Below are 25,698 nucleotides of genomic sequence, written 5' to 3' on the forward strand. Positions count from 1 at the left end.
AATAAACCAGAGAAGAAAGAATTCTTATTGAATGATCCTTGATAGGATAATGAGCCGAACAGAGCTTGAAGGGCCGAACTATGGCTAACTTGGGAGCAAGATGCTATGAATTACAATGTATAGAATTGTAGAGAAGAAAATTAGATTCCCATGATGGTGGTAAAAGTATGTCTATTTATAGGGCTAAATCTAAGTAACTATTCTCCTTGAATTATGGGTCCATTATTAGCATTTACTCAATTCATCTGTTACTTTTGGAAGGCTTGTATTAGTTGTGTAAATGCTGGAATTCCTTAACTGATGAGTTAATTCCGTAACTGATGAGTTAATTCCATAACTGATGAGTCAATCTCGTGCCTATTGAGTTAATCCCGTACCTGTTGAGTCAATCTCGTGCCTGTTGAGTCAATCTTGTAATTGATTGCCTTGTTCTAACCGTTACAATCATTTATTGCATTTATTAATAATTGATTTGTAACTGATAGTGTAATGATGGTAAATCTCATATAATCCAAGATTAATTGATTCCTTCCTCATTTGTAATTATGAGATATTCTCCTGCACCTGATCCGGGCTATTTCATGATGATCAGTTCCGAGGCTAACAGGCACGGTACGAGTATGTTCTGTCCCGGAAGTGTTTCACATATCATCTTTACATGTCATTCTTCACTTTTCCTCAAACTTTACTGACACGTGTCACCATATAATAGACTCACATAGCGAGTCTAATTTTAACTAATACAGATAGTCCTCCCACTTTTCGGTTACTCACTATGATGTGACCGGGAAGTGAAAGATTTTATCCTTTTCATCCTTGCCTTTGCCTCATTAAAAACCTTGCCAGAAAAAACCAATAGGAACAAAAATCGGACGAAGGAAAATAGAGTGCAGAACTTAGATATTCAGATGATAACTCCATCGCTTATGTTCCTTTCATCAATAATCGGTTGGTTTACCCCTGTCTTGTTTCGGGGTTTGAAGACAAATCTTTGCCTTATGTTTGCAAAGTTTGTTATATAAATTTCGACTTTATTTTCTGCCTATTTTAATGTTTGGGTTTTTGTTTCACCCTTTAACTTTGCATAAAAAATGCTTCAATGCTCCGTGACTTTTTTGAATAAGCACGAATTATAAAAGAGGGACCTTTATGAACGACACTTAATGAAGAAGACGTCTCAACTTCATAATGGTGTAAACATACGAAAGAAGAAATAGAAACACACATGTTTCTTTGAACAACTTTGAGGAAAGTTTTGTATCATTCTATCTTCCGACTTATATAATAGTTTACATGTATTTAAGTACCATCTATAACTCTTTCGTAATTGTTTTCTTTACAACAGATTTGTAAAATATTCAAGGGTATATCTTGCAACCCATGATTAAATATTGCCTTTAACCTAAACATTCGTAAGATTTTAAAATTTACATCCAGGAGTGTATTCTTCATAGGTTTTTGAATCAGGCTTGCGTTTTTGGCTCGTAACTTTTCTCTTAACTTTCAATTTGTTGGGTAAACCTTAGGCTTGACTTAAATTCTGATTTTTTTGGTTTTCTTCGCCTTCCATATATATAGTCCCCCAAGTGTTAGAGCTTTAAAGTATGAAATCTCGAGCATTTGATTATTCCTTCCATGTGGTCCATTTCCTGAAAAGGAAAAACATACGGGACTCGGAGGTATATATTTTAGATGATGACTACTTAACCATTTTATTTCATCAAAAGGGTTGTAACCTAGACCAGAAATAATACAGTGTTCTTCGTATCTTTCGGGTCTAATATCATCATTTGACATTTTAGAGAATTTATCTGAGTACAAGTTTTTCTTGGCACTTTAGAAAATTATTTGAGTGCTCATACTTAGTCTTTTAGACTTAAAATATATATATTTGGATGCATCGTTACATGTGTGATGTCTTAATGTTGCACCTTTGGGTGTCTAACTTTTATATAAAAGATGGCTCTTTTATATACTTTAAACGCTATGAAGAGGACGTCCCCTCTTCATTCAGGTGTAAAATAGGACCGATTGATCCGAGTAGACTTTTAGTCTGAGGGAATATTAATCCCGGTAGGATTTACAAGAGTATTGACCCCATTAAAATTTACAGGAGTATTGATCCCGGTAAGACATTGAGTTTGAGGAAATATTTATCCCAAATAAATATATATCTTAGTAGATTTGTCCTGAAGAGATATTTAATCTGATTGGATTTTGAATCCAAATTGGAGTATATGAACATACTTCCAAGTAGAGACGGACACATGTCTGAAATAATATTTGAGATTTTCATTTATATTTACGGGATAATCGAAACGAGTCATAATACAATTAGCTATTAAGAAAGGCTTATATATTTAACTTGAATGGTCATTGTTGGACCGAATATAAGTCACGTGTTTGTTCAAAGTGAACTTTATTCTGGAGGCTTATTTGTATACATTTATCTTGACTTAGATGTAAAACTCTTATTTTTTATCGTGGTATTCTTGACTCTGAACTGGAGTTCCCGATCCTTTTTGTGTACGTGTAGTATATGTATTTTGAAGAACTCATTCAACACTATTTGAAGTGTTTATGCTTGATATGAGTAATACAACTAACTGAGTTGGGATGGTAAATAATGTCGGTATACTCTTAGGAATTCTATCTCCCAAGACAATCAATTGTTTGTATCACTTCTTATAATATCAGGTCAAATTGACTAATCTTCAAGTATAAGTAATCTCCCTAGTGTTTGAGTTTTGAGGTATGAGAACTCAAACACTGGAATCATAATTTTACAATCCGCGTTCCAATAGTCCCAGTAGGATAGTCACTTTCGATATTGATGGACTTTCAAATGGTCCAGTTCCAACATAGGGACGGTACCGAAGCTCTTTTTATCAAATATGTGCCATATCTTAATTTGAGTTATTCATACTGACTTTGATAAGTTTTCGATTTAAAGCCTTATAACAGGAGTAATTTTCACTGCTTTATTTTTATAAGTTTCTTGCATCATATATTTTGTTTGTTTGATCCATGCGGCATTTTAGCTTTTCGAGCCTTGAATATTCTCAAATATAATTCTCCTTCAACAAGGCAACACGGGATGAGACGCACTCAGAGTTATCAAGAGTATGCTTGTCTTTGGGTAAAGTCTCATCCTGCAAGTAATAAATGAATTTATTATTCCAATTTCAAATTAAATTAGTCAAGCTTACCCCATTTTCATTCTAATTGATGATAGATCAGGGATCGCCTAAATAAGGGATGGCTTGATCCCGAGATTGTTTGATCCGGAAACGATATTTCTCAATAATAACCCGGAGTTACTTTCGAAGTCAATGATATCAGTAGTAGCTCTGAGACTAGCACATCCGGCTCGATTTTCTTGGGCTGTATAGTTTTCTTGGATTTATTTAATCGTTAAATCAATATTTTTGCTCTGAGTCCCCCAGCTAATTCAAGCCCTGTATCATATGCTTCATACTCGGGTTTGTTGTTAGTAATAAAAATAACTTTTATGAATTATCTAACTACTTTCCCTGATAGGCATTAAGCATTGTCCCTAACTCGGGAAGTTTAGTACTTGTGGACCTAATTGTGTAGAAGGTCCAGATCCCGAGAATTATCTCAGAAATAACATGTTCGGGTAATATGTTCGAGCTAAGATTAATCATGAAATCTACTAAATTTATGATTTTATAGTCGTACGTGGCTGATAAATAATATCATATTCACGTAGTTCGACTACACATTTAGCTAGCCTTCCTGACAGTTCATGTTTATGCAAAATATTGTGTAATAAAAATATAGTGACTACGGGAATTGAATGACATTGAAATAAAGCCTTAGATTTAGAGCAACTACAATTAATGCCAACTTATGAAAATGTAGATATGTAGTTTTCGTATCTAAGAGCATTTTATAATAGATAGAAAAATGTGTACCTTTATCCTCTTGAATTAAAATTGCATTTACCGAGACATCCGAGATAATTTGGTGTACCGACAATCATCTTTCTTCTCGAAATTTTGAAAGTAATGATGCGTTGTTGTTAGATAGCAAGTTCGAATGATTAGACTTTTCATACTAAACCGATCTTTCGAAGTTCTATAACTTTATCTTTTATTATTTGACTCTAGTTTCTTCTTTTGCTTGACCGGATTATACTGCGGGTCAATATTGAGCATATAAACCTTTACCTCCGGTGGTACACCTGTTATGTTAGCATGGAGGCAAGAAAAGTAATTTTTGTTAGCATGTAAAAGTTTAATCAACTTACATTTATATTCGGTGTCGAGTCTCGACCAACGTAAACCTTCCTATTTGGGAAGTCAATGATAATTTCTAGTTCTTCAGCATTTGACCTCGTGGCTTTTGATGCCTTCAGTTCAATGATTTCTTCTTAACATATTTGTATAATTGTCCAAGATTATTAATGAACCTTCCTCGTGGTCTATTCCATCCCGCAGCTATCTCTTCTTTTTCAGTTGTTAGGTGTGGTATCTTTGTAAATCTCGTGGTTGTTTTACCTATGTTCCTCCTAATCCTCATTCTTCTCCTATGAAATTTTACAATTTAGAAAGGTAATTCCTTAACTGTTCGGGTAGATCCAGATCTTTTCCATCCCGTGAAGAAAATCTCGTATCTCTTTTGCTCGGACCTATTTTTAGATTTTTGCGTTTAGATTCGGATCACCCAAGAATCACATCCGCTTGATCTCCGGACCTGTTTTTGACTTTCAATTGAATGAACGTGTCTTCCTCTATTCAAAGTTTTGTATTATATAGAATGTAAATTTTACTCCTCAGTTCCGGGAAGGTCCGGCATTATTCTTCTGACTCCTTCAATCGGATCCGGAATCACCTCGGTTTGGTTTTCGAACCTGTTTTTGGATATCTTATTAGTGTCGATTCGACTTACCGTATCTTCTTCTGTTTTAATTCCGATGGTGCAACAGTTATACATATCATTCTCACAGGATAGATAGGAATTCCCGGAGGTGTTCTATCCGCTCGTTCTGTTCCTTGATCTATTTCTGTAAGTTTAGAACTAAACTTTGCAAAATAAAATTACCTGGTGTATCTGAACCTCCTGTTCCGGAACTGTTTTGTACAGATCCATTATAATAAGTTATGGTATTGATAGTTGTGGTACCAATATATCGATGTACATTCTCCATTTTTCTCTGCTTGTTGCTTACATATCATTATCATGGCTATTCTTCCCTTTTTATTTTGCATGGTAAAGCCATCTCCAACTTGGTTGTCCTCAACTGTGTTGATTGGTAAATTTTGGCCATGATGAAGGTTTAAACTGAAAACAAGCGAAGATTAATGAAAATTGTTACTATCTTTGGATGAATAGCAAATTTGCTTGAGTTCCCGGTAACGGAACCAAACTGTTTAACCCAAAAAATAGTTTTCAAGGTCAGAGCAATAATTTTATATGACGGGCCACAAACAACCGATTCAATCCGAAAGATATAAAATTTCGTTAATACAATATGATAGAGAAGTGAGAAATAAATTCAATGACAGATAATATAATAAAAATAAACCAGAGAAGAAAGAATTCTTATTGAATGATCCTTGATAGGATAATGAGCCGAACAGAGCTTGAAGGGCCGAACTATGGCTAACTTGGGAGCAAGATGCTATGAATTACAATGTATAGAATTGTAGAGAAGAAAATTAGATTCCCCTGATGGTGGTAAAAGTAAGTCTATTTATAGGGCTAAATCTAACTAACTATTCTCCTTCAATTATGGGTCAATTATTAGCATTTACTCAATCCATCTGTTACTTTTGGAAGACTTGTATCAGTTGTGTAAATGCTGGAATTCCGTAACTGATGAGTTAATTCCGTAACTGATGAGTCAATCTCGTGCCTGTTGAGTCAATCTCGTGCCTGTTGAGTCAATCTTGTAATTGATTGCCTTGTTCTGTCCGTTACAATCATTTATTGCATTTATTAATAATTGATTTATAACTGATGTAATTATGGTAAATCTCATATAATCCGGGATTAATTGATTCCTTCCTCATTTGTAATTATGAGATATTCTCCTGCACCTAATTCGGGCTATTTCATGATGATCAGTTCCGAGGCTAATAGGCACGGTACGAGTATGTTCAGTCCCGGGGGTGTTTCACATATCATCTTTACATGTCATTCTTCACTTTCTTCAAACTTTGCTGACACGTGTTGCCATTTAATAGACCCACATGGTGAGTCTAATTTTTACTAATATAGTCACTACAAGAGTTTTGTTTTAGGGGAGATTATTCTTTCGATAAGTTTTTTATATTAGTTTTTTCATATGTAGGTCAATTGACCAAACCACACTATATTATTATGTATTTTTTAAAATATTTTATTTATTGTTTAATTTATTATCACCAAAATTTATTTTGTTAGCTTCTGCATGACGTCTTGTTACTTTTGATCCTAACATACATCGGCTACCTTAACACTTACTCAATGGGAAAATAAGCGAGGCAAGATGCTCCACTAAAAGAACATCACTAGCTAGTGCTAAATTTCCATTGGTCAATGCATATTTGTTCCATTAAGTTATTTCAAAATGATTAGAGATACTAAAATGTCACGGCCCGGATTTTCCACCATCGGGAGTCGTGATGGCGCCTACAAATGAGAGCTAGGCAAGCCAATCCTTAACTACTTACTTCATTATCAACTTACTTCTTTTTAACAAATACAAGGTGATAACATGAAAACAACAGAACTTTAAATAATTAAGCGGAAGATAACAATTAAATATCTGAAATCTGCATCTATTACAATTACTCAAGTCTCAACCACCCAAAACCTGGTGTCACAGTGTCACAGACGGTCTAAGATTTACTACATATAAAGTTTGAAGAAATAATAATACACTGTTCCGGAATATAAGGAAAATGAAATAGGAAAATAGGGATAGAGGGAGACGCCAGTGCCTGCGGACGCCTGCAGGTCTACCTTGGATCTCCGCGTGGACTGAAGGTAGCCTTCACACTACGGTCGAAAAGCTGCTTCGGGATCTACACATAATGCAGAGTGTAGTATCAGCACAACCGACCCCATGTGCTGGTAAGTTCCTAGCCTAACCTCGGCGAAGTAGTGACGAGGTTAGGACCAGACTACCAAATTAACCTGTGCAATTCAAATATATACAGCGGAAAAGAAATACAGAAATAACTAGTCAATATAGGAGGGGGAGCATGCTGTGGGGGAAATAACAATTCCAAATAGAAAGACATCAAGTAATGAAAGAAACAATATAACTCGGATATGAACAAAGAATCAGAAATCAACAAATACACGACATCACCCTTTGTACTTTTACTCTCGTCCTCACCAAGGCAATCATATAATAAAAATGTGCACGACATCACCCTTCCTGCTTTTACTCTCTTTTCTCACCATATAATCAATAAAATCAGCACGGAATGGTACATCGTGCGGCACGGCATCACCCTTCGTGCTTTACACTCTTTCCTCACAAAACAAATAATACACGGCATCACCCTTCGTGCTTTAACACTCTTCCTCACCCAAACAACAATCACAAACAATGGGGCAAGAGAATAAGCAAGATTATAATAGGGATCCCGGTAAGGGAACAACAATTCAACAATTAAGTTCTGGTAAGGGAGCAACATCAATAATATCAATATCCCGGCAAGGGAGATTACCAATAAAGCAATAATATCCCGGTAAGGGAACAATTTAATAACTTCTTTATCTTATTCACTTTTACTTCACAACTCATTTTACCACTTGAGCCAATGCTCAAAAGGGTTCAATCAACTCATATAATTTCACAATTCATAATATAACATGAGCCAATGCTCCTCGATGTTCAAAGGTCACAATTCCTTCCACAAACTTTTCACAACAAATAGAAATCAACTCTAAAGCATGGATAATACAACGAAATCATGAAAATCACAATATAAGACTCACAGGCATGCTTGACACCAACGTATAGATACTCGTCACCATTCCTATACGTCGTACTCAACATTTATCACATAGTAAATAGGACTCAACTCCTAATCCTTCAAGATAGGTTAGACCAAACACTTACCTCGGTGCCACGAACACAATTCACGATTCAGTTATAGCTTTACCCCTTGATTCCACCACCAATTTACTCGAATCTAGTCATAAGTTACTTAATTACATCAATAAATGCTAAATGAATCAATTTGAATGCATGAAAATGAATTTTCCAAGGTTTTACCCAAAAAGTCAAAAATCGCCCCCGGGCCCACATGGTCAAAACCCGAGGTTCGAACCAAAACCTGATTACCCATTCCTCTACGAACTCAAATATATACTTTGTTTTGAAATCGGACCTCAAATCGAGTTCCAAATCCCTAATTTTTGAAAAACCTAGGTTCTATCCAAAACACCAAATTTCCCCCATGAAAATCCATGATTTTGAGTTGAAATCATGTTAAAAGATGTTAAGGAGTGAAGAAAATGAGTTAGAAATCACTTACTAACGTTTTGGAGAAGAAAGGTTGTTTGAAAAATCGCCTCTTATGTTTTTGGGGTTTTGAAAAATGAAAAATAACTGAAAATCCCGTTTAAATATACTCCTCTCAGACTCCCTGTGCGGACCACACAAAATCAACTGCAGTCGCACAGCCTCTCAGACTCACTGTGCGGACCGCACAAAATCAACTGCGGCCGCACAACCTCTCAGATTCCCTGTGCGGACCGCACAAAATCCACTGCGGCCACATAACCTCTTAGACTCCTTGTGCGAACCGCACAAAATCCACCCCGGACATACAACCACCAGTACGGACATCACAAAACTAGTGCGGACCGCATTAGCAGGTTCAAAGAGCTGCAACTTTTTTTTCTGGACCTCCAATAGCCATGTTTAAGCCTAAGACACCCCGGAACCTACCCCAAAATCACCCGAGCCCTCGGGGCTCCTAACCAAACATAAGTACTAACTCAATGACATCATACGAATTTATCCGTGCGACCAAATCGCCAAGATAACCTCAATAACAACGAATTAAACCTCAAAATTAAAGAAATTTTCTCAAACTTCGTAAAACATCAACTTTTGCAATTTAGGTCCGAATCTCGTCAAATGACATCCGTTTTTCCCCAAATTTTACAGTTATCTTTACTATAACAAGTTTACACCGAGCTCCGGAACCAAAATACGGGCCCGATAACAATGGTTTCAAACATTAATTCTTTTCTTCATTTCTTAGATAATTCAGTAAAACCATTTCTTTCAAAAATTGATTTCTAAGGCTTGGGACCTCAGAATTCATCTCCGGGCATACGCCCAAGTCCCATATTTTACTGCGGACCTCCCGGGATCGTCGGAATACGGATTCGGGTCTGTTTGCTCAAAATGTTGACCAAAGTCAACCATAATCAATTTTTTACTCTAAAGATTTCTATTTCTCATATTTTTACAAAGAAGGCTTTCCAGATATAGGTCCGGACCACACACGTAAATCAAGGTGGGGTAATAAGGAGGTTTTTACACCTCGGAGCACTGAATTCACTTGCAACATATGTGATGACCTTTTGGGTCATCACATTCTACACCTCTAAAACAATAGTTCATCCTCGAACGGACATAAGAAGGAAGTACTTGAGTCAGGAAAGAGATGGGGATAACGGCTCCGCATATCGGACTCGGACTCCCAGGTTGATGCCTCGGCGGGCTGACCTCTCTACTGAACACGAACAGAAGGAAAACTCTTCGATCTCAACTGACGAACCTGCCGGTCTAGAATAGTTACCGGCTCCTCCTCATATGACAAGTCCTTGTCCAACTAGACAGTGGTAAAATCCAACACATGGGATGGATCGCCGTGATACTTCCGAAGCATGGACACATGAAACACTGGATGCACGACTGAAAAGCTCGGCGGCAATGCAAGTCTATAAGCCACCTCTCCCACTCGATTAAGAATCTCAAATGGGCCAATGAACCTAGGGCTAAGCTTTCCCTTCTTCCCAAATATGATCACGCCCTTCATAGGCGATACTCAAAGTAATGCCCGCTCACCGACCATGAATGCCAAATCACAAACCATGTGATCGGCATAACTCTTTTGCCTGGACTAAGCTATATGAAGCCTATCCTGAATGATCCTGACCTTGTCCAACGCATCCTGAACCAAATCCGTACCCAACAACCGAGCCTCTCCCGGCTCAAACCATCCAACCGGAGACCAATACTGCCTACCATATAAAGCCTCATACGGAGTCATCTGAATACTTGACTGGTAGTTGTTGTTGTAGGCAAACTCTGCTAAAGGAAAAAACCGATCCCACGAGCCTCCAAAGTCAATGACACAAGCTCGGAGCATATCCTCCAAAATCTGAATAGTCCGCTCGAACTGCCGGTCCGTCTGAGGATGAAATGTTGTGCTCAACTCAACCTACGTGCCCAACTCTCGCTAAACTACTCTCCAGAAATGGGAGGTAAACTGCGTACCTCGATCTGAAATGATAGACTCGGGAACACCATGAAGGCGAACAATCTCCCAAATATAGATCTCAGCTAATCTCTCGGAAGAATAGGATACTGCCACAGGAATGAAATGCGCTGACTTGGTCAGCCTATCAACAATAACCCACACTGCATCAAACTTCCTCTGAGTCCGTGGGAGACCAACGAAGTCCATAGTGATACGCTCCCATTTCCACTCAGGAATATCAATCTTTTGAAATGAACCACCGGGCCTCTGATGCTCGTACTTAACCTGATGACAATTCAAACACCGAGCCACATATGCAGATATCCTTCTTTATTCTCTGCCACCAGTAATGCTGCCGCAAATCCTAATACATCTTTGTAGCGCTCGGATGAATAGAGTACCAGGAACTATGGGCCTCCTCTAAAATCAACTCTCGAAACTCATCCACATTAGGCACACAAACTCGACCCTGCAATCTCAAAACTCCATCATCACCTAAGGTAACCTGCTTGGCACCTCCGTGCTGCACCGTGTCTCTGAGGACATACAAATGAGGATCATGATACTGCCGATCTCGGATACGCTCCAATAATGAAGAGCGAGCGACTATGCAAGCTAACACACGACTGGGCTCAGAAACATCCAACCTCACGAACTGATTGGCCAAAGCCTGAACATCCAAAGCAAGCGGTCTCTCACCGACCAGAATATAAACAAGACTGCCCATACTGGCTGACTTCCTACTCAAAGCATCGGCCACCACATTGGCCTTCCCCAGATGATATAAGATAGTGATATCATAATCTTTCAACAACTCCAACCACCTCCTCTGCCTCAAATTCAACTCATTTTGCTTGAACAAATACTGAAGACTCTTGTGATCCGTGAATACCTCACATGCCACGCCATACAGATAATTCCAAATCTTCAATGCGTGAACGATGGCTGCCAACTCCAAATCATAAACTTGATAGTTCTTCTCATGAATCTTCAACTGCCGCGAAGCATAAGCAATGACCTTGCCACCCTACATCAACACTACATCAAGCCTAATACAAGATGCATCACAATAAACTGTATAAGGCCCTGAACCTATGGGCAAAACCAATACTGGTGCCATAGTCAAAGCTATCTTGAGCTTCTAAAAGCTCGCCTCACACTCATCCGACCATCTGAACTGGGCACCCTTTTGGGTCAATCTGGTCATCGGGGCTGTGATAGATGAAAACCCCTCCACAAACCGACGATAGTAGCCTGCCAATCTCAATAAACTTCGAATCTCAGTAGCTGATGCTGGTCTAGGCCAGTTCTTGACTGCCTCAATCTTCTTCGGATCGACCTTAAAACCCTCTACTAATACAACATGACCCAGAAATGCAACTGAACTCAACCAGAACTCACACTTCGAGAATTTAGCATATAACTGACTATCCCTTAAGGTCTGGAGAACCACTCTAAGATGCTGCTCGTGCTCCTCTCGGCTACAGGAATATATCAAAATATCATCAATGAAGACTATCACGAACGAATTCAAATAAGGCCTGAACACTCGGTTCATCAAATCCATAAAAGCTGCTGGGGAATTTGTCAACTCGAATAATATCACCAAGAACTCATAATGCCTGTATCGAGTGCGGAAAGCTGTCTTAGGGACATCAGATGCTCTAATACTCAGCTGATAGTATCCAGATCTCAAATTAATCTTCGAAAATACCCTGGCACTCTGAAGCTGATCAAACAAATCATCAATCCTCGGCAATGGATACTTATTCTTGATTGTAACCTTGTTCAACTACCGGTAATCAATACATATTCTCATCGATCCGCCCTTCTTCTAAACAAACAACACCACCGCACCCCAAGGCAAAACACTGGGTCTAATGAAACCCTTCTCAAGCAAGTCTTGCAACTACTCCTTCAACTCTTTAAACTCAGGCGGGGCCATGCGATTGCGGGATAGAAATGGGCTGAGTGCCCGGAGCCAAATCAATGCAAAAGCCAATATCCTTGTCAAGCAGCATACCCGGCAGATCTGAAGGGAAAACCTTAGGAAACTCATGAACAACGGGCACAGAATTAATAGAAGGAACCTCAGCACTAGAATCACGAACGTATGCCAAATAGGCCAAACACCCCTTCTTGACCATACGTCGAACCTTTACATAAGAGATAACGCTACGGGTAGACTGACCAGGAGTCCCTCTCTACTCTAAACGAGGCAAACCCGGTAAGGTTAAGGTCACAGTCTTGGCATGGAAGTCCAATATAGCGTGGTAAGGTTATAACCAGTCCATCCCTAATATGACATCAAAATCGACCATGTCCAAAAGAAGCAAATCTACACGAGTCTCAAGACCTCCAATCACAACTATACATGAATGATGGACTCGATCTACCATAATAGAATCACCCACCGGTGTAGACACATAAATAGGATCACTCAAAGAATCACTAGGCATGACCAGATACGGTGCAAAATAAGATGACACATACGAGTATGTAGACCCTGGATCAAATAACACTGAAGCATCTCTATCACAAACCAGAACCGTGCCTGTAATAACTGCATCTAAAGCCTCAGCCTCGGGCCTGGCTGGGAGAGCATAACATTGGAGCTGGGCCCCACCACTCTAAACTACATCTCTGGGACGGCCTGCTGCTGGCTGGCCTCCACCTCTAGCGGCCTGAGCTTCACTTTTAGCACCTCTACCCCCACCTCTAGCTGGCTGGACGGGCTGTGGAATACCTGGTTCCTGAACCATGGCACGGGAACCCTGATGCTGAGAGCTACTCGGTGCTCGAGGGCAAAACCTAGAAATGTGACCTATATCACCACAACTGTAACAAGCCCTCGGCTGCTGAGACTGCTGACCCTGATGACCTGAATGACCACCCCGAAAACTCTAAAGTGGTGGTGCACTGATAGGAGCAGGTGGTGCACTGTAGGACTGTTGATCAGAATACTGCATATAGGGACCACGGCCACCTGAAGTATCGTGTGAAACCTGGAGCACTGACTGAAAGGGCCTAGGAGGATGGCCTCTACCATACGAATCTTTACCTGTAGACGAGGTACCACTGAATCGGCCTGAATGACGGGGCCTCTTGTCTGACCCATGGACACCTTCTTGTGACAGAACCATCTCGACTCTCCGGGCCATATTGGCCGCCTCCTGGAAAGTAGTCTCACTCCCAGCCTCCCTAGCCATCTGAAGACAAATTGGCTGAATAAGACCGTCAATAAACCTCCTCACCCTCTCTCTCTCTCTCTCTCGGTAAGAAGTATGACAAGAGCATAGCAAGCCAAGTCAATGAATCTGGTCTCATACTAGGTAACAGTCATGGAACCCTACTGGAGACGCTCAAATTGCCTTTGATAGGCCTCTCTCTGAGTGAAGGGGAGAAACTTCTCCAGAAATAGCTGAGTAAACTGCTCCGAAGTCAAATCTGGCGATCCGGCTGGTCTATCCAAACAGTAATCTCTCCACCAAGTCTTGGCGGATCCAGACAAGCGAAAAGTGGCAAAATCTACCCCATTGGTCTCAACTATCCCCATGTTCCTAAGAACCTCGTGACAACTGTCTAGATAATCCTGGGAATCCTCAGTAGATGCACGCTGAAAGTAGTAGTGAAGAGCTTGGTGAACCTATCCAACCTCCACAAAGCATCGGCAAACATAGCTACTCCATCACCGGTCTGAGCTACCATGCTCGGCTGAACTGCTCCAACTAGCTAAAACGCTGAAGTCTGAATCTGGGCAGCTACCTGCTCTGGAGTGCGAGTAGCAGGAGTCTAGGCTCCTCCTCCATCCCGAGAGATGGTTGGTGCTACAGGAAGCAAGCCTGCTCGGGTGACACTCTCCATGAGGCCCACTAGACGGACCAAAGTATCCTGAAGAACTGGGGTATCAATAAACCCCTTTAGGAACTGAGTTGGGCCTACCGGAACTGCTGGGGCCGGAACCTCGTCATCAAAGTCAACCTGAGGCTCCGCCATTAGGGCTGCTGCTCGGGGCAGAGCTCTGCCTCTACCTCGGTCTCTAGCACAGCCTCAGCCTCTCCCTCTACCCCTGGTGGGAGCTATTGTTGGGGGCTCGGACTGCTGGTTAGTGAATGAGAAAGCACGTGTTCTCGCCATCTGCGAAAGAACAGAGTAGAAATTCAATTAGCATTGAGAAACCAAACCGCACGATAGGAAAGAATAAATGTGAAGTTTTCCTAACTCTGTAGCCTCTGAGGGATAAATACAGATGTCTCTGTACCGATCCCTCAGACACTACTAAGCTTGTCTATGAACTGTGAGACCTATGTAACCTAGAGCTCTGATACCAACTTGTCACGACCCGGATTTTCCACCTTCGGGAGTCGTGATGGCGCCTACTAATGAGAGCTAGGCAAGCCAATCCTTAACTACTTACTTCATTATCAACTTACTTCTTTTTAACAAATACAAGGCGATAACATGAAAACAACGGAACTTTAAATAATTAAGCGGAAGATAATAATTAAATATCTGAAATCTGCGTCTATTAAAATTACTTAAGTCTCAACTACCCAAAACTTGGTGTCACAGTGTCACAGACGGTCTAAAATTTACCACATACAAAGTCTGAAGAAATAATAATACACTGTTCCGGAATATAAGGAAAATGAAACAGGAAAAATAGAGATAGAGGGCGACGCCAAGGCCTGCGGACGCCTGTAAGTCTACCTTGGATCTCCGCGTGGACTGAAGGTAGCCTCCACACTACGGTCCAAAAGCTACTCCAGGATCTGCACATAGTGCAGAGTGTAGTATCAGCATAACCGACCCCATGTGCTGGTAAGTGCCTAGTCTAACCTCGGCGAAGTAGTGACGAGGCTAGGACCAGACTACCAAATAAACCTGTGCAGTTCAAATATATACATCGGAAAAGAAATAAATTTATAACCAGTCAATATTGGTGGGGGAGCATTTTGTGGGGGAGATAACAATTTCGAATAGAAAGACATCAAGTAATGAAAGAAACAATATAACTTGGATATCAACAAAGAATCAGAAATCAAAAAATGCACGATATCACCTTTCGTGCTTTTGCTCTCGTCCTCACCAAGACAATCATATAATAAAAATGTGAACGACATCACCCTTCGTGCTTTTACTCTCTTTCCTCAACATATAATCAATAAAATCAGTACGGAATGGTACATCGTGCAACACGAGATCACCCTTCGTGCTTTACACTCTCTCCTCACAATAATACACGACATCACCCTTCGTGCTTTAACACTCTTCCTTACCTAAACAACAATCATAAACAATGGGGCAAGGGAATAAACAAGATTATAATAGGGATCCTGGCATGGGAACAACAATTCAACAATTAAGTTCTGGCAAGGGAGCAACATCAATAATATCAACATCCCGACAAGGGACATAACCAATAAAGCAACAATATCCCGGCAAGGGAACAATTTAATAACTTCTTTCTCTTATTCACTTTTACTTCACAACTCACTTTACCACTTGAGCCAATGCTCTAAAGGGTTCAATCAACTCATATACTTTCACAATTCATAATATAACTTGAGCCAATGCTCCTCGATGTTCAAAGGTCACAATTCCTTTCACAAACTTTTCACAACAAATAGAAATCAACTCTAAAGCATGGATAATACAACGAAGTCATGAAAATCACAATATAAGACTCACGTGCATGCTTGACACCAATGTATAGATATTTGTCACCATGCCAATACGTCGTACTCAACATTTATCACATAGCAAATATGACTCAACTCCTAATCCTTCAAGCTAAGGTTAGACCAAACACTTGCCTCGATGTCACGAACACAATGCATAATTAAATTATAGCTTTACCCCTTGATTCCACCACCAATTCACTCGTATCTAGTCACAACTTACTTAATTACATTAATAAACGCTAAATGAATCAATTTGAATGCATGAAAATGAATTTTCCAAGGTTTTACCCTAAAAGTCAAAAATCGCCCCCGGGCCCACATTGTCAAAACCCGAGGTTCGAACCAACACCCGATTATCCATTCTCCCACAAACTCAAATATATAATTTGTTTTGAAATCAGACCTCAAATCGAGGTCCAAATCTCCAATTTTTTCAAAACCTAAGTTCTACCCAAAACACCCAATTTTCCCCATGAAAATCCTTGATTTTGAGTTGAAATCATGTTAAAAGATGTTAAGGAGTGAAGAAAATGAGTTAGAAATCACTTACCAACATTTTGGAGAAGAAAGGTGTATGGGTCCAAATTTGATCGACCACGGCCTATAATGAGTATGACAAATGACCGAAAACCTACGAGTCTACAGAGGGGTACGACCCTGAGGTGGAAGTAGAGGCACTATCGTATCAGCATTAGATTCGGTATATAAGTGGGACTTAAGTCTTGTAAATGGGGACGGTATTTTTTAGATTCGGTATTCGGTCATCATCCCCTCCCCATTATTGTCATCCTAGAGTTTATTATCTTCGACTACAATTTACCCCTCTATCTTCGATTGACTTGCTTAAAAAGAGTTTAAAATCTTTTGAGTCAAACAATTTGGCGCCGTTTGTGGGAATTTCCATAGCCGAAATCATAGTTCTCATCTAGATTCTTAAAAGTAATGATTGCCATTCTTCAAACCCCATAAAAACCAACAACGACAGAGAAAGAAGCAAGGATAAAGATGATAGCAGATATCTCAAACAACCTCCTAAGCTCCCTTAATGAAGCCGGTAGAGAAGATACCGAGAATACAACACCAAGGGATATACCGGAGGGGGAGATCTCACCCTCCCCACACGAGGATATGACGGTCTTTCGTGAAAGCGGAGCCTCCACATCCATGACGAGAGAAACACCACCAACAATCAAAAAGCTGCTAGAGGAGTAGTCGGCAAGTGCTCTGAGCAACATGCTCGAAAAACCCCCTCAAGGAAATGTCGAAAATTTACCAACGGCAGAAATCGTAGCTACCATCGGTGAGCCAGATGCTACGCAAATGCGCAACACCCGCACTGTCATCGATGCAAGTGACGATGCGCTCATGACCATCCTAAAGAAAATGGAAGAGATGGAAAACGAGAACAAAGCACTTTGTGATCAAATGAAGGAGCACCAGGAAAGAGTTGACAAAATACCTGGCGCCCCTAAACTACTACCAAAATGCGATGTGGGCCGATTCATCAAACAACCATACAGTGATGGAGCTACTCCTCACCCCATCCCAAAAACCTTTAAACAGCCATACTTAGAATATACGACGGGACCACAGACCTAGAGGATCATCTAATCCATTACGTCACTGCGGTGAAGGGCAATGACCTGTCAAAAGAACAAGTACCATCTGTGTTGCTGAAAAAGTTTGGTGAGACTCTGACAGGAGGAGCATTAACATGGTAATCCCAGCTACCAGCATGATCGATATCAACATTTGAGGAGATGGCGGATAAATTCGCCACCGCTCATGCAGGGGAAAAGAAGGCTGAAGATCGGGTAAATGACATCTTCGCCATCAGGAAAATGGCGGGTGAGGAACTTCGAGACTTTCTTCTGGCCCGATTCAACAAAGTAAGGATGGGCCTGCCAAATGTGTCGGAAGGAATGGTGGTAGCGGCCTTCCAAAATGGGTTAAACAGGAACGGATCAAAGGCAACCCAAAAATTGCTCAATAGACTCATGAAGTATCCCCCACCACGTGGGAAGAGATTCACAACGCCTATTGTGCCGAGGTAAGGGAAGACGAAGACGATCTAAACAGCCCGACTCAGCGACCAACGTTAGTCCAAACCGAGGCAAGGAGAGATCGGCGTAATGATGGGAGAAGGGATCAACCCCCGTATTTCAATCGAGAAAGGCATCAGCCATATGTTAGAACATCTAACCCGCCTCCTCCAAGGCATACGGACGTCGTGTTACGACACACTGCACCCCTTTGAAATGAAAGAGGTATGCCTCCACTGTTATCTGCTCATAACTTTTTTGTTTCCCGTTCAAAGATAGTGTACGCACTGGAGAAGCTAGGCACGAAGGTGCAATGGCCACAAAAAATGAAATTGGACCCAAGCGTGAGAAGGTCAAACGTCCTCTGCAAATTCCATTAGGAAAGAGGAGATAAGACCGAGGATTGCATAGGTCTACGACAAGAGGTGGTCAGGATGTTGAACCAGGGGTACATGAAAGAACTGCTCAGCGATAAAGGAAGGGCCAACTTCGCTATAGGATGTGACCCATTTCAAGGACCTCTAAAGCCATCGTCGCCAGCACGTACCATACAGATGATCATTGGCGGTGGCGACAACTCGACAATCAACCATGTGAAGTTCACCACCACGCATAAACTCAAACGAACAGTCGCCCACGAACGATATGATGACTTCAAAGATAGTATCATCTTCGAAAAGTCAGATGCCGATGGTTTGTCTTACCCTCATTATGATGCTTTGGTTATAACTTTACGCATCACTAATACAGATGTAAAAAGAATCATGGTAGACGACGGAAGCGGCGCGTGTATTATTCACCCGAGAGTTCTCATGCAAATGAGGCTCGAAGATAAAATAATATCGTGTTGCATAACACTAATGGGTTTTAACAATACAGTAGAGGGGACATTCGGGGAAATAGCACTGCTAGTCCTAGCAGGGGAAGTCATACTGGAAACAATATTCCACGTCATGAACTAGGAAATAGCCTATAACATCATCATAGGATGCCCGTGGATACACGCCATACGAGCCGTCCCCTCAAGCTTCTATCAAGTGATCAAATTTCCCACCCCGTGGGAAATATTCAGCATCCGAGGCGAGGCGCGCACCACTCGGGAATGCTACCAGATCGCCTAAGATTGCACGCATACCAAACAACTGAAAGGTGCAAGTGCGGAGGCATAGCAATCAGCCATGTCGGGAACTAAACCCGACCCACCAACAGAGGCCATCAGAGACCCAGACATCATAGAAGCCTGCAAGGCAACTATAGAGGACCTCGACCCAGTCCAATTGGACGACGCTGACAATGCAAAAAAGGCTTACATCGGGCACAACCTCTCAGAGCCAGGTAAGTATCACAAATTCTTAACTAACAATGCCGATTTATTTTCCTTTCCCATTCAGATATGCCAGGATCCTAAAGGACATCGCCACTCATAGGCTGAACGTTGACCCACTCTATCCGCTGGTACGACAGGTGAGGAGAAAATTCAATGCCGTAATCAATGAAGCGGTCAACGAAGAGGTGGCTAAATTACTCGCCAACGGTTCAATTAGAGAATCGAAATACCCCCAATGGGTCACCAATGTGGTCATGGTCAAAAAGAAGAATGGGAAATGGCGAATGTGTGTGGACTTCACCGATCTAAACAAAGCATGTCCAAAAGACTCCTTCTCATTACCCCATATCGACCAACTGATTGATGCGATAGCGGGGCACGAATTGCTGAGTTTTTTTGGATGCCTACTTCGGTTACAACCAGATTCTAATGGACGAAGAGGATCAGGAAAAGACGACTTTCATCACTCACCAATGAACTTATTGCTATAAAGTGATGCCGTTCGGACTCAAGAACGCAGGGGCCACTTACCAGAGGTTGGTCACCAAAATGTTCAAGGAATACCTCGGTAAGACCATGGAGGTCTATATTGATGATATGTTAGTAAAGTCGACAAAGAAGGAAGACCACATTAGCCATTTGAAAGAGGCCTTCGAGATATTGAGGTAGTACGGGATAAAGTTGAATCCGGAGAAGTGCGCCTTCGGTGTGGCCTCGGGAAAATTCCTAGGTTTCCTCATATCACAACGAGGGATCGAAGTCAACCCGGATCAAATCAAAGCCATCGACATAATACCTAAGGTACTGACCAGCAAAAAATAGGTACAGAAGCTAATAGGGCAAATAGCTGCCTTGTCAAGGTTCATTTCATGATCCTCGGACAGGTGTCATAATTTCTTCAACATACTTAGGAAAGACCACGGGCTGCAATGGAACTTGTAATGCATCGACGCCTTGAGAAAATTAAAAACGTACTTATCCTCACCGCCACTACTCGTCAAAGCAGATCCGGGTGAGTCTCTACTCGTATATTTGGCAGTATCCAAAATCACTATTAGTGCAGTCTTGGTCCGCAAAAATAAAGGTACGCAGTATCCTATTTACTATATCAACAAAACCTTAATAGATGTCAAGACAAGGTACCCCCACCTTGAAAAACTAGCTCTAGCACTGGTCGTAGCTTCATGCAAGCTTAGATCATATTTTCAATGTCACCCCATAAAAGTAATAACAACCTTCCCCCTAAGAGGTATCCTGCATAAACCCGAGCTCTCAGGCAGGCTCGCAAAATGATCCATAGAACTAAGCGAGCACGACATAATTTACCAACCACGAACTGCCATTAAGTCGCAGGTGCTCGCCGATTTCGTGGCTGACTTCAGCACAGAAATATTGCCCGAGGCAGAACAAGAAGCGCTTCGCGCTTACGCATGTACCGACCTCTGAACCCTCTACACTGATGGAGCTTTGAATGCCTCGGTATCGGGACTGGGACTCGTCCTCGAAGTCCCTACAGGCGAAGTAATTTGCCAGTCCATACGATGCTCCGAGATGACTAACAACGAGGCCGAGTATGAGGCCGTGATTGCAGGTTTGAAGTTAGCCCTCAAATATGGCGCCCGACGCCTCATCCTCCACTGCGACTCTCAACTCGTTGTAAATCAAGTCACGGGGACTTTCCAAATCAAAGAGTAGAGACTACAAAGGTACCAGCCGGAAATCCACAAACTACTGTCGGAGTTCGACGAATGCTGCCTCGATCAGATTCCTAGGGCACAGAACATTGAAGCAGATGGCCTCGCCAAATTAGCAGCGGCCACCAAGAATATTAACAAGGAAAACGTGGTCACCCTCCTTCGCTCGGCCATAGACCACATCGAGGTACTTTCTATGAACCTAAATGGGACTGGCATAACCTCCTCAAAGCCTATTTGCAGGATGGAACGCTCCCGCAAGACAGAAAAGAAGCCAAGAAACTTCGGGTGCAGGCAGCTCGATACAGCCTACTAAATCACGACCTCTACAAGAGAACATTTGGTGGCCCCCTAGCCAAATGTCTTGGACCGTACCAAACAAGGCAAGTACTAGAGGAAGTACACGTGGGTCATTGCGGCGCCCATATAGGGAATCGAGCCCTCGTTCGATGCCTCATTCGCATTGGCTATTATTGGCCTACTATGAAAAAAGATGCCGCGGACTATGTCCGAAGATGCGAGAAGTGCCAAAAGTATGCCCCTATGATACATCAAGTAGGAGAACTCCTCCATTCCGTCACCTCGCCATGGTTTTTCATAAAGTGAGGGATGGACATAATCGGCCCTCTGCCAGCAGGACGAGGAAAGGTACATTTTCTTTTGGTTTTAACTAACTATTTCTCTAAATGGGTGGAAGCAGATGTGTATACTCAGGTACGCAAACAAGAGTTCATCGCCTTTATATGGAAAAATATTATATGCCATTTCGGCATCCCCAAAGAAATCAGCTGCGACAACGGACCCTAGTTCATCGGAAAGAGAACGACTTAGTTCTTCGAAAAATGGCACATCAAGCAGATACTCTCCACGCCATATCATCCCAACGCCAACGGCCAAGCCGAGTCCTTCAACAAAGTGATACTGAACATATTGAAAAAGAAGCTCAAGGAAGCTAAAGGGTTATGGCCCAAACGACTACCTGAAGTATTATGGGCATACCGCACTATGCCAAATCCCAGCACGGGAGAAAATCCATACTCACTGGTCTATGGGACCGACGCAGTCATACCCGTCGAAGTCGGGGAACCCATCCTGATATACTCCAATATAAGCGGAGCAGATAACGATGAAAGTCGGTTACAAGACCTAGATGAAGTTGAAGAACGAAGAGACATGGCCCACGTGAGAATGGTAGCCCAAAAGCAGCAAGTAGAAAGATACTACAACAAAAAAGCCAATGTAAGGTCACTCAAAGTCAGCGACTACGTCCTCAAGGCCAAAACACTGGCATCAAAAGATCCAAATGAGGGAAAATTCGGAACAAATTGGGACGAACCGTATAAAATCATAGCAGTAGCAGAAAAAGGTGCGTTCCAACTGGAAACAATGGAGGGAAAACTACTCCAAAATAACTGGAACATCGCCCATCTCAAGTACTTCCACTTTTGAAAGGCGTCATCTAAGTCATACTCTTTTTCCCTCACTCGGGTTTTGTCCCAATTGGGTTTTCTCGAGGAGGTTTTTAACGAGGCGGCGAAGGGGATGCCCTATGGATAGAATTCAATCTCCATTTTATGAAATGCAAATCTCCTAATGAACAGAATTCAATCTCTATTGTATGAACATAATTCAATCTCCATTGTATGAATAGAATTCAATCTCCATTGTATGAAATGCAAATTGTATGAACAGAATTCAATCTCCATTGTATGAAATGCAAATCTCCTAATAAGGCCATTGACATTAGTTTGACCTCGTTCGAACCACGACGGGATACTACTTCGACGACAGTCGAAGCAACATCCTAATGGCCAAGGCCATCGACATTAGTTCGACCTCGTTCGAACCACGACGAGATATTACTTCGACGACAGTCGAAGCAACATCCTAATGTCCAAGGCCATTAACATTAGTTCGACCTCGATCGAACCACGATGGGATACTACTTCGACGACAGTCGAAGCAACATCCTAATGGCCAAGGCCATCGACATTAGTTCGACCTCGTTCGAACCACGACGGGATACTACTTCGATGACAGTCGAAGCAACATCCTAATGGCCAAGGCCATCGACATTAGTTCCACCTCGTTCGAACCACGATGGGATACTACTTTGACGACAGTCGAAGCAACATCCTAATGGCCAAGACCATCGATATTAGTTAGACCTCGATCGAACCACGACGGGATACTGCTTCGACATGGCCAAGGCTATCGATATTAGTTTGACCTCGTTCAAACCAAGACAGGATACTACTTTGATGACAGTCGAAGAAATATCCTAATGGCCAAGGCCATCGACATTAGTTCGACCTCGTTCGAACCACGACGGGATACTACTTCGACGATAGTCGAAGCAACATCCTAATGTCCAAGGCCATCGACATTAGTTCGACCTCGTCCGAACCACGACGGGATACTACTTCGACGACAGTCAAAGCAACATCCTAATGGCCAAGGCCATCGATATTAGTTCGACCTCGTTTGAACCATGACGGGATACTACTTCGACGACAGTCGAAGCAATATCCTAATGGACAAGAGCATCGACATTAGTTCAACTTCGATCGAACCACGATGGGATACTACTTCGACGATAGTCGAAGCAACATCCTAATGGCCAAGGCCATCGACATTAGTTCGACCTCGTTCGAACCGTGACGGGATACTACTTCGACAACAGTCGAAGCAACATCCTAATGGCCAAGGCCATCGACATTAGTTCGACCTCGTTCGAATCACGACGGGATATCATTTCAACAATAGTCGAAACAACATCCCAACAGAGACACAAACGTCACGCAATAAACAAAAGGGGGAACAACGAACTGACAAATTGACAAAAGTAATGTTTATATTACAACAAAAATCATTTACATTCGTCCCTACGAACAGGCCCTAGCGCGGCCCACGCCCAAAAATTCCTAAGAAAATAATAAATGTACAAATAAAAACTACACGTCGTCCCCAGCAGGGTAGGCATCTTCATACCACGAATCCGAGTCAAGGCGATTCACGTCATCAGAAGTGACACCCTCCCCATCAGGAGTGAGAGGGTCGTACCCACATGACTCGCGAACTGCACGTGCTTCAGCATCCACTGTCTGAACCTCCGCCTCTGTCGCACGGACCTCAGCATGAAAAGCTTTATATATGTCGAGCCGAGCCTCTGCATAGAACCATAACTCGTACAAGTGACGGGGCGAGCCCTGACCGGCCGAAGGACGATACGTTGAAGGCCGAGAACGACGATTTGCCACCTCTGCCCTCAACGAAGCCATTTGCCCTTGCAATGCGGCCAACTCCGCCTCTAACTCCCCAATACGCCTTTCAAACACTGCGACTCGACGACCGGAGGCTTCCCTTTCCCCCGCAAGTTCCGACCTGGATATGCGGAGGGCATCCTCCAAAGAAACCGTTTAAGAAATGGCAGCGGCCAACTTGTCGGCATTGGCATTCAACTCGCCCTTAAGTCCGTCGACCTCTACTGCCTTAGCAGTTAGCTCAGCGTTCAAACCAGCTACCTTCATCTGTAAGTCGGCGTTCTCCGACATTACCCTTGACTCAGCTCGAGCTCATCCTCCTTCGCCTTAAGAAGGGCCTCCAATTCGCTGTTACGGGCGATAGCCCTCACAAGTTCCTCGTCCCTCTCCTTCAGCTCCTCTACCCTAGCGCTCCAATTGGTCCTCCCGCTGCTTAAGCCCCTCGCGGAACACCTGGAACTCGGGATCCTGATGATAGATATCAGACATCGCCCGGTGCTTAGCACGGTACTGATTGGTATTTCGATGACATCTTCTTGTAGAGGCCCGTCCTTCTTCGTTCACGGCGATCTCTCTCCACCTCCATGACGAAGGTCTAACAAAAGAAAAGCATAGTTAGAAAATATACGCCATCGCCACACCAAACCCGCGACGCAAAGAAAAGAAAAAGAAGCCTACCTGTAAGGCCATACTGGCAACCTTCCGAGATAATTCCGCGTCACTCATCGCCCCAAGCGTCTTGCTTTCAGGAGCGGCACATAAAGGACCAAGGGCCGACGCAACCTGCTCGCTATTCATCAGCAAGTTGTAACTCCCCGGAATTACCACGTGGCGGTCAGACCCATCCGTCCTCACTTCCACACGGGTATGGCGACCCAAAAACTCATCAATGTCCTCCGGGGCAATATCGGAACCCGATCCGTCCTCCTCCACACGAGGTCCTTCGACATTAGACGACGCGCCCCCTTCAGCGGAACGTACTAAACTGGCTCTCAGGCCAACTCTCTCCACTCGGGGTGACCTCCCCGACAAAATAGCATCAGCCATAAACACGGGCGCCGGGGCCGTCCGAGACGCTCCACTTCCATCAGCTTCAGTGGCCACACACTTTCCCAGCTCCAACCTTCTCCTTTTTCTCTCTAACAGCTCGTCACCATTAGAAGATTCATCAAACAGATGTGAGGCCGGTGCCAACGAGGCCGTTTCTCTCATGGTTGCAGTTCTA

At 42.5% G+C, this 25,698-nt stretch overlaps 2 protein-coding genes across 2 annotated transcripts; both read left to right on the plus strand.

Moving 5' to 3' along the window:
* The first annotated feature begins 17,907 nt into the window (after positions 1 to 17,907).
* On the plus strand, positions 17,908 to 19,151 carry LOC107799844 (uncharacterized). Its single transcript, XM_016622989.2, has 2 exons — positions 17,908 to 17,961; positions 18,570 to 19,151. The coding sequence occupies exons 1-2, from the start codon at positions 17,908 to 17,910 to the stop codon at positions 19,149 to 19,151; spliced, it is 636 nt and encodes a 211-aa protein (XP_016478475.2).
* A 216-nt stretch (positions 19,152 to 19,367) lies between these two features.
* Positions 19,368 to 22,659, plus strand: LOC142176391 (uncharacterized). The gene is made up of 3 exons (XM_075243927.1): positions 19,368 to 19,524; positions 21,911 to 21,924; positions 22,069 to 22,659. The coding sequence occupies exons 1-3, from the start codon at positions 19,368 to 19,370 to the stop codon at positions 22,657 to 22,659; spliced, it is 762 nt and encodes a 253-aa protein (XP_075100028.1).
* The last annotated feature ends 3,039 nt before the right edge of the window (positions 22,660 to 25,698 follow it).

Source organism: Nicotiana tabacum, chromosome 3 (assembly GCF_000715075.1).
Source record: "Nicotiana tabacum cultivar K326 chromosome 3, ASM71507v2, whole genome shotgun sequence".
Classification (NCBI taxonomy): Eukaryota; Viridiplantae; Streptophyta; class Magnoliopsida; order Solanales; family Solanaceae; genus Nicotiana; species Nicotiana tabacum.